The sequence below is a fragment of the Bolinopsis microptera genome, chromosome 1 (assembly GCF_026151205.1).
Source record: "Bolinopsis microptera isolate Bmic1 chromosome 1, MBARI_Bmic_1.0, whole genome shotgun sequence".
Lineage (NCBI taxonomy): Eukaryota > Metazoa > Ctenophora > Tentaculata > Lobata > Bolinopsidae > Bolinopsis > Bolinopsis microptera.
In genome coordinates, this window is record NC_087072.1 from 6,375,063 (window position 1) to 6,385,722 (window position 10,660).

A 10,660-nucleotide genomic window follows, 5' to 3' on the forward strand; every position below is an offset into this window, starting at 1 on the left:
CCAGACCTTTCATTTCTAGGCTTGTAGGCCCTGAAATGGAGCCATGAGATGTTTGATCGATCTCTGAGCACCACCCTGTATATAGTTTAACTATTAGTCTTTCGGTCAAATTTGATCTTCATTTACTTTTTATCACTCCGAAGCAACATGTACTAATTTATCGTGCATAAATGTTCGAGATGCCTATCTCTAATTTTAAATGTTGTGAAAATCAGACGACATCTACAAAAATTGTCTCGGTTTATTTGATTCTCACGATTTCACAAATTGTAAAAATTATGAAACTGTCGCATAAAGTGTACAAAATAAAATCATATCCATATTATATTCTCCTATGTTACCATGACACGTTCTGATACAGTGCGTGCTTTAAAAATGCAATTATTAGTATCGATTCAGTCTGAGGTTGGTCGATGGTTTTGAGGCTGATTGATCGCTGGCTTGCGGCGATAGTCTACCCTCTTCCTGTCTCAAAATTGAGTACCGTTTGGCACGTGGTCAGTGCTCAGGCCGCAATATCATAACGTTTTATATCATATTGTGCGTGTGATGATAAATTAATTGCTAAATTCTGTGAATCACACAGCAGCAGCTTGTCTTAGCTCATAAACTGTCGTTCGTGATTCTTCGCTCTGCTGAGCCCGACTGCGCATTACATAAACAGATATAGATAGCGATTATAAAACATATCCTTGTGTTTAACATCTAATAAGGCGTGTTTACAGTCTGCTCCTGTACTTGGTGAGGAAGAGTTCAGACTTCTCGCCGCCCACTCTCTCCAGAAAGTCTTCAACCTCCTCATCAACAGGTAACAAATTCTAAATTTAACCCGACTTTTTTTAGAATGTGGCGGGGTGTTTTTAAAAATATTACCGCTGTCTACAGCAATTAGTAATGTGTTATTGGATAACTGTCAAGTTTTCAACAGCAATGAAGCCTAGAATACAAAAAAGCCCATAATATAGTTTACACCATGGCCAAGCGTACATGAACATTCAACAATACAAATTAGACCTAACAGCCCGGTATTGATAGTAATACCACTGTGTCAATGTGACATGTGATCTGTGATCACTATTATAATAATATAGTAATATGTAGTAAGTTATCATTACATCTGTTCTTTTGTCAGGTTCATATTACGATAGAGTGAACCGCAGGAGCTTCTCTAGGAAGACTTCTATTGGTGACTGTTTCCAGTAAGTTGTTATAACATTTTCATAACCACTCAAACAAATCTATTTTTTCAACTTTTCCTAATTCGACATTCAATAAGTTTCTACTTTCTGTAGAAAGTCGCACTATGCCTGTTTTGTTTGTTAATGTAAGTTCAAAACTCCATAATAATGAGTCTATAAGTGTTGTGGGGGTTAGGAAATATATTATTGATATGGGAGGCTATTGTTTTAAAAGCTTTCACAAACCATATAAGTGGTCTAAACGGGCTTAAATTAGTGAATTTTGCATAAAATGGGTTATACTGTAATCTGTAGTTGCCATTTAAATTAGTTTACAATTATTTTATAATTTGGCAACTTTCAAGTGAGCCCGAAATAGGACATTTCCAAAACGACAATGTGTAAGTTATGCCTAATAACATCCTCGTCGATTTTTAAATTATTGTCCAGGGAGGAATTCAAGTTTGAAGCCTCAAGCTTTATTCAAAAGAAAATACTTCTCAATATTATTTGGCGATAATGTCAAACTAATTTGCGGACCATTAGATAATGATGAGCTTTTATGAAAGTAACCGGTGGATGTCAAACTGTCCCTACCTGAATGGTTTTCCGTACGCAAAAACGTCGGCAGGAAAAATTATTGACGATCTTGATCAATCACACTTATTCTTGGGATATTGTGACGCGCAGTAATTGTCCGCGGAGGTCACAGTTTCCTGAAATAGTGACCACGTATCAGTCCTCTCCTGTCGGCACTCTCCGGCGTTAGCCTCCTTACCATCCGTCCTAACAGTCGCTAGTTGTCCTAAATCTCTTGCCACGATAGCTAACCTAGCCTCTCACTCTAAGTCTTCTTGTCCTACCGTCACTCCGTACCTTCGTGAATTGGGCTAATAGGTGGGCTCCGCACCCTAACACTGAAACTTAAGCATTTGGACTTTGGAGCGTGCTCTGCATTCCTGCGGGGACTTCAGGACATTCTTACGAGTATTCACTATTCATCTGACTATAGCACTGCTACTCAGGGATCATTGGCATATTTCTTGTTATAAAAGCTGATGCTAAGTCTTAATTTTGTCAGTTGTAGTTTGCGGAACATACAATATCGTTCCCACTCCCTAAATATATCATAAATACAGTGTATCTATTTAATAAGAATGTGCAACTTGTAACAGTATGCGCTCGGTATTTGGCAAACTAAGTATTTGTAATCATTTGTAGAACTTCGAAATATTAATATCTCAATTTTTTCGCTCTAGCCCGTGCTTGGTTTCATACTTAATATTTGTGTGCATGTGCACACCATGAAACTTTATTCACGCTGTAGGATGAGCACCGCAGTGGTCATTAGCTCTGGCGCCAGTCTCATTATCTGCGGTGAATAATTTCTAATCATAGATTATTTTGATAATTGAATGCTACCACCAATTAGTAACGGTACGGTTTATTTATGTTGTCGAATATAGTTTAAATTAACGCAGGTTTCATCAATATTATTGGTAGGAGACGGTGCACTTCTGACTAGACAGCACTAATGGGGTTAATAGATACGCGGTTTTGTTTCTATCACGCTGCTTGAAATTGCGTTGAGCAGTACATTTGAGGACACGCCTTTTTTGGTATAAATCGTTAAAATGCTGTCGATGAGACTTACTCTAAAGTTCTATCGAACTTTAATTCACAGATCGTGCTTCTTTACTTGATTCTTTATTTGTCTCAAGGTTCAGTGTTTGTAAATTTACTATCTGTAGTTCCTGCTTTTGAGAAATTAGACAGAAAGAGTAGTGGTAGTAGAGGAATTATGACCATTTTTACAACTTATGTATAAGTATAACAAAGTGTGATGCATTTCTATTACAACAATCACTAAACTTCCCGTATAACTCCTAAATAAGGCATCATGTAGCCGGTGGGCCCGACATGATACGACATATCTCGACACGTCGGGGTTTGTCGGGGTTTGTCGGGGTTTGTCAGGGTTTGTCGGGATTCTTTAATAATGGATGAAACTTGCAGTTTTTTTTTTAATTTTTTAATTTTTTGAATTTTATATTTTTACGTCCCTGTATCGTACTCTTCTCTCGTGCGTAACTACCCAGGAAGGCCTCATGTAGCCGGTGGGCCCGACATGATACGACATATCTCGACACGTCGGGGTTTGTCGGGGTTTGTCGAGCCTGGAGTCTACATGATGCCTTAAATAAATTGTATTAATTTATTTAGGGCTCATTTTTTGTATTAACTTCTGACACCTGCAGAAAAGGCGGTTTATATAAAAATACCTACATGTAAAACTGGTCAACAACGCTGCTACTTGCTATAATATAAATCATAAAGATAAGACGGGCTAACTCGTTTTATAATTTAAAATGATTACATTAATCTTCACTCTCTAAATTATATATGCCATGAAATACGTTTAATATATCATCGCCTATTTGCCAACAAGACAAGACTGACCTTATAGAGGAATAATATACAGTTCAGTGTGTTGGCTGTTTGCTCAGTCGCTCCACCGTCCAATAAACGTTCTATCACAGCGATTGTCGTACGATTAATTATTAAGACGATACTTCCATATAAGGTAATATCTCATCCCCCTGCCTATAGTCCCTCTGCTCCCTGCTGTTTGACATCCCCACATGATATATATCTCCATTCTCCAGTCTCCACGGAGCAACAACATAATTATGTTAGCTCTAGAATTTTCCAGCGGAGAGAGAGAGAGAGTGTTCTATTCTTATATTCCCATGATTGTTCGGACCACTCCGGTAGTAATAACGTGCTGCTTGTCATCCTGTTACCGACTAAATCTTCTAAAAGAGTGATACTGTAGCCGATACAGAAACGGCTATAGTTATATATAATACTACAGCTGAATATCTCTTCTTGCCAGCTTGACGAAAATAAAGTTTAGCAGTATTGCATGCTCGAGTATTTGCTGCTGACTATTATATATATAGGCATGTTGTGAGGCGGAATGGTCCCGCTTGTTGGACGTTATGAATTATCCACTATCGCATGCCAGGAATTTGTATTGTTACATCTGCATGTCCTATTCGTGGGAAACACGTCCTGGTATCATATGCAGTTTAGAGCTTTGCTTCATTTGATGATAGGAATTTCCTTGGCTTGTTTGCACCTTCAAGTTGATACTCGCTTTAAAGCCTTTATTTTCACTGCATTACAATCTAACTCAGTAAAGAACCAGCATAGCTGTCAGGACAACTAATTTCTGATGTCCCATAGAATTCGCGAGGAATATTCCATCGTATGATACCGATTTTTGTTCATTGAACCATGGGAATTTAGCTTGCTTGTCATAACGGTTAATGAGACAGTTCTTTTGTTTTTACTGTTTTACAATAGAATTCAATCTCGGCGTAAAGATTGCCAGGTTCTATTTCTGTCGTTCAATAGAATTTTCAAGAACTTTTCATATAACAATAGAAATATTTGATTGCCAGCATTTCATGTCAATTTAAACAGAATCGCCGAATGAACTGTTCCTATTCCCATTCGACACTATTGCACCTATAAATAACGTAAAATAAGAAATACGAATCAGGAAACTGTAGATATTGTGTAGATATCGGATATCTGATAAGTATTTCTATTGTCCGATATTTCTTTTAATTTTATCCGACATTCTATTGTCCGATATTTCTTTTATCCTATATTTATATTGTCCGTTATTTCTTTTGTCTCTTAAGAAATCTCTGTTGATTTTTGTTGTCTTGGTATTCAACATGAGCAGGATTATTCTTAATCTAGAATTTTCAAACGGTCGATCATATTTTGTTGTGAAACCAGCTTTTTTTGCCGGTACCCTTAAGGGATTTCAAGTCAACTTATAAAATCAAAAAATTCACACACCAAACAATATCTCACTCCCATCGGGCAGAAATTAACCTTTAATAAATCATAGTAAGTAAATGTATAGTCTATAGAATATGCGTATGAAAACTTAGCCTAGTTAAATAAAACCTACTGGTGAGACTTCCTTCACGATTGCTATTCAGCAATGTATGGTCCAAAAATCATCACGGGAAATTATATGAGTAACAATCCCGTTGGCCATACTTCATCAGATCTCAAAAAGTCTGCACTTCGAGTTGCTATACCAAATTTGAAATTCAGCGAAATCACGCACTTTATTCTAAACTCATAAACTCAGCCCAATTGCACACAAATCAACAAAGAAGATACAGAGGCACATATTAGGTGCGGTAAAAAAAATCGAAATTATGCGGTACCGCACCCGACTATAAAGGTAAAATGTGCGGTAAGGTGTGGTAAATTTTTACCAATTATGCGGCAAATGTGCGACGATTTTTTCGAAATTTGTGCGGGAATTGTGCGGTTTTCTTTTGCATTTTCTGAAGGACTTTGGAAATTCTAAACGTATAACCGCCGCTCTTATCAAAAACAGGTCTGTTTATGTGTTACTGAGGGTGTAGTTCTTTACTAAGACCATGATTGAACCTATCTTAAATTTGATCCTTCGAACAGCTGTTGAGCAATGAAACGCAAACATAATCTTAGCAACATGATTGAACCTATATTGAGATTCAGTTATCTGAGAACAGTGACTTGATCTGGTAGAGATCAGGAGACAGTTATTTGAGGACGCCTCTTGATAGAGTCGATCAGATCCCATGCGTGGTCGCAAATATGTGACACGCTTGTTCGCATTGATCGTCAGTACTTGTAAACCATTTGATACAAGATCCATTAAGCCCACTATAAAGCCAACGCTACTATATATACAACGCTACTATATATACAACGAATAGAGCTCATTACCCGATAAAAAGGACTGCAGGTATGATCGAAGTACGGTAACGACGAGGGTTCCATAACGGCCTGGGTCACGGTCCCGAAAGGGCCTGGGTTAAGGTCCCGAAAGGGCCTGGGTCATGGTCCCGAAAGGGCCTGGGTCACGTGGTAACCGGGTCACGTGGCCTAGGCATGAGTTCCAAAAGGGCCTGGGTCACGGTCCCGAAAGGGCCTGGGTCAGGGTCCCGAAAGGGCCTGGGTCACGTGGTAACTGGGTGACGTGGCCTAGGTATGAGTTCCAAAAGGGCCTGGGTCACGGTCCCGAAAGGGCCTGGGTCAGGGTCCCGAAAGGGCCTGGGTCACGTGGTAACTGGGTCACGTGGCCTAGGTATGAGTTCCAAAAGGGCCTGGGTCAGGGTCTCGAAAGGGCCTGGGTCACGTGGTAACTGGGTCACGTGGCCTAGGTATGAGTTCCAAAAGGGCCTGGGTCACGGTCCCGAAAGGGCCTGAGTCACGGTCCTAAAAGGGCCTGAGTCACGGTCCTAAAAGGGCCCGACTTTTACCATATTTTGGTTTTTAAACTCGAAAATCTTAACGCGAAAATTTCAAAATTATGCGAAATTACGCGGAAAATGCTAGATTATGCGGAAATATGCAGAAAATTACAAAATGTGCGGAAGTGTGCGGAAAACAATAAGTTATGCGGAAATGTGCGGAAAACGGTAAATTGTGCGATCCCGCACCCATCGCACCTAATATGTGCCTCTGAGAAGATAACAGATTAATCTGAGTTAATTATCTCTTATATGCATTCACTACACTCAAAACTTTTCCGTCGTTAATATAGTGATACTTCGACGGTTCAGCAGATATTTTCTCCTTTAATTGAGCTACAAGTTTTTTATGTGTTGCTTGTTCCTCTCGGTTTCTATCTGGAGCAACGAACCAGCTGTGGTAGGTTGTACAGAGGGACTTTTTCAAATGATTTGCTCTCGAGAGAGCCTCTTTCACTGATTCGTTACTATTCATAGTCACTTTGATTGGCCTCGGCCTACCATCCTCCCGTTTCTTCACACCGATACGATTAGCAGCTACAATATCAGAGTGGTTATTGTGTTGCAAAATCTTGTCCAGTACTTCATCTGCTAAATCAGCGGGGCACGTGGAGTAATCCTCCGGAACTCCGTGGACGATGAAGTTCCTGCTCCGAGCGTCGTCTTGAACAGCAGACTGTACTGCTTTCTTCACTGTCTTCAAAGTTGGAGCTTTATTGTCGCAGTTTTTCCTGGCAATTTCGCTCCATGTCTTCATCTCCGTTTTAATCTCAGTTTGAACAGTCTCCTGCACAGATTTTAGCTGCTCTCTCTGCACTTTTATCAGTTCTGACTTAACATAATCGATGGTACCGGCTGCAGATTTGCATAAAACAATGTTACTGATCAGTGATTTGGTTAAGTTCTCAATGAGTTTTGCCATCGTGTCCTTGTTACATTTCATGAGTGCTGCATGATTCAGTTCCTCAAATTTTTCAATATTGACAGCGTTCTTCGCAGTATTTGCAGTATTGACAGCTTTTAAAACTTTTTCCACTGATGAATGCAAAGCTTCCTCTTGTGTGTGTAGATCTGCTACGTTGAATTCCATTGTCAATTGTACAAAAAACGGGCTGTACAGCACGGTGCTGTGTTAAAGTTGATAAAACAGCTGATAAGAGACGATTTAAACCGTTGCATAAGCTAGATAAAATGATTGCTACTGATAAAATGATTGCTACTGATATAAAAGCTGCAGGACCGATTATTCCAGTAATTCATATCCCTCGTGAGTTATCGTTGTAACTCTAATTTCGGTGTCCTACCAAAGAAAAAAAAAGGTCACATAATAATGAATTGCTCGGTGTATTTGAAGTATTTTGTGTCACTAATCTCGTCTTGATGGCATCTGTTCGTTCGTTAAGATATTAAGTAGGTAAATTCTGCATACCTAACAGTATTCACGCGTAACCTGTTACATCCTCTAAAATTACAATCTCTCGCCCTGCAAAATGTACGGATTTGACACGTGGAGATCGTATCTGTTTTCTCTCTTTTACATGATCTTGACTTATGTCAAAAACCCGCTGAAAGCATGCAGCTCGGACGTGCCTTGTATCGTTAATCGGTTAATTGTTGATTAGCAATTGGTGGTTCGTTAGCAGCTATCCCGTGATCTCGTCCAGAGCAGCTATCTCGTCCAGACTTTTAATGTTTACTGTTAGCAGCTATCTAGTCCCTCGTCCAGACTTACTGTTTACTTTCCGTGTTTTAAAATTTAAAATGTATTTCAAAACCCCGTCATTTATTTTATCGTCATTTATTTTATCGTCATTCATCTGTTTTAATAAGCTGGTATCGATAATGGCTTGTTATTCTTCCATGAGTCACTATATCGCGTCGTGGCAGAATAACAAGCCACAATCTATACAGTTACACGTCGCACTCACGCTGATCACGAATATTAATTAGTATCATGTTACTTGGCACGTGTCAAACAGTTTGATATATATCCTACCCAAACCACAAAAAATACACTCTTCACTGAGTGTCTGAACATTAAATCTGACAATCTCTTCTCCCCTGCAGTGAAGTAATGAACCAGAACAACAGAAAGAGTTACCGTAACAGATCCCTCTCTGTGGATAGCGAGGGTAGTCTCTGTAGCAGCAGCGGGTCCGCTCGAAGTCCTGTTACCAGTAACGAGTAAGTGTCCTGGTTTATTGTTTCAGGACCTGTTCTGTAACATGTTGTCAGACCATTCCTTGTTTTTTCTAGATAGTGTTAATACTCTGGCCGCCTTTGGTTCATGATGTGCCCAATAATGACCGTCAGGAATTTGTTTTATTCAGAGTTTGACTAACTCCTTCTCAGGACATCAGAAGCCGAAACTCTGATTAGAGATCTGAACCTAGCCTGCAGGAATATAAGCAAAAAGATCGTTGTCTCTAATGTCGATGTAAGATATTATTTTGAATTCTTAATAGTCTTCAGTTTGATAATGTACAATGTTACCTTTGACTACCACATCTCAGCCGCATTTTAACCCTAAGTTAAATTTCAGATCCCAGGCTGCAACGGTCAAGATCCACTATTTATTGATAAAGCATTAGAAGATGAATCCCAAGCATGCTTGCGGAGGAAAAATCGTCTCTTCAAACGGTCAAACACTGTTGGACATCTTGAAGCAAGCAAAATGAACAGCAACCTCAACGGCAAAAGGCGGTTTATCTTGAAGAACTCTAGCAAGAAAGCCGATGATTTGGACATAAGTGGAGAGGAGTTGAGTCTGGAAGATATGGAGTATCTGCTGTTGAGCACATCTGATAACGTATCTACAAAGATAAAGGCTCTTTATAAATTAATAGCTCTTAGAGCTTTAGAGCGCCAGTCGAGGTTTGTAATTAACAAAATAATTTGAATTTTAAGTACGTCGCTTTTTGTAATAGCCGCGGGTCCCTTTGCCTTTGGTTAGACAAACATCAATAGTTTACAATAATTATTGTCTCCTTTGCTAGCGCAATAATCGTCGAGTAAGGTTTCGACTTATTTTAGTCAACTACTTGATCGACAGTTGATCATCTGTATTTTGTTCTCAGGTCGAGTGTGGCAACGGACTTAACAACACGTGTTTATCCCTACTTCACCCTCACCACCCACACCTCCAAGGAGAAAGAAACTGCTTTTAGAACTCTCAAAACTTTCCTGATCAGCAAGATTTCCGATAGAAAGGATGTTTTGTTTGGTGACGTGTTCGATATTTGGAACAGGAGACACTCCTGAGAACTTTTCGGGGTGCCTTGCGCTGAGATTCTGTTTGGTCGCGAGCAATAATTGTGCTCAATTTATGCTATAGATAGAAATTTCTAGACAGGATTTGCGCTGAACACACCCCTAGTATTGTGTTGATGATCTGTGTATACCAATCCATGTTGGATACGACATAATAGAAACGATGAACCTTATTTGAGAAAGTTATAGTGTAGTTAAATAAGTTATGATTATTTTATTGTGATAGCGGCCGGAATTGCAAACGTTTTGATAATGGCAATTTATTTTACTAGCTGGCTCCCCTAATATAGGGGCATTTGGCATGTATAATGAAACCTGACAATTATTAAAATATAAATAAGCATATTGATATTCATATAGTCATAAATGGTATAGGCTATACTTATAGGTAATGCCAAGATTTTAGATTGATCGAGAAATAACAGATATTTATAGGGCTGCATTGCCATTACGACTGCATTATAATTGATTGTTTTTCAACTACATGTACGATGTAAGGTTAGGCCGAGATCAGAACTTGTCATTCCATGGATCTAAATAATATAAATTGTGTTTGTGATGTCAAGATTCCAGTGATAAATGATTAAGTTTTGTTGATATCATAACATCTTTCGATTCCAGTGAGAATGATAAGTTGTTAAATTTATTTATTCATCGCCAACTATCCAAATTAAGTGAACAAATTACCATATTTTAATTAATTTTCAATATTTTTCATGATATGACCTCATAAGCTATTAGATGCGTATATAATTTAAAATTAGTAAAAATAGGCTTTATCGTAAATTATTTGATATTACAGAAAATTTGTCGATATACATACATTGTGCGATTCTGAATATTACATCAAAAATTCTAATACTAGATTTAAAATGTCCA

At 38.6% G+C, this 10,660-nt stretch overlaps 1 protein-coding gene across 2 annotated transcripts in view; it reads left to right on the top strand.

The window, feature by feature from the left end:
- LOC134813055 (uncharacterized) overlaps positions 1–10,369 on the top strand; it is a 35,434-nt gene extending 25,065 nt beyond the window's left edge. For both annotated transcript variants that reach the window (XM_063820734.1, XM_063820741.1), the window contains 6 exons: positions 726–808; positions 1,133–1,199; positions 8,579–8,695; positions 8,864–8,948; positions 9,054–9,385; positions 9,589–10,369. In XM_063820734.1, the coding sequence (XP_063676804.1) occupies positions 726–808; positions 1,133–1,199; positions 8,579–8,695; positions 8,864–8,948; positions 9,054–9,385; positions 9,589–9,772 (868 nt within the window). In that variant the 3' untranslated portion in view covers positions 9,773–10,369. The remainder of the gene's footprint in view (positions 1–725; positions 809–1,132; positions 1,200–8,578; positions 8,696–8,863; positions 8,949–9,053; positions 9,386–9,588) is intronic.
- Positions 10,370–10,660: the final 291 nt, after the last annotated feature.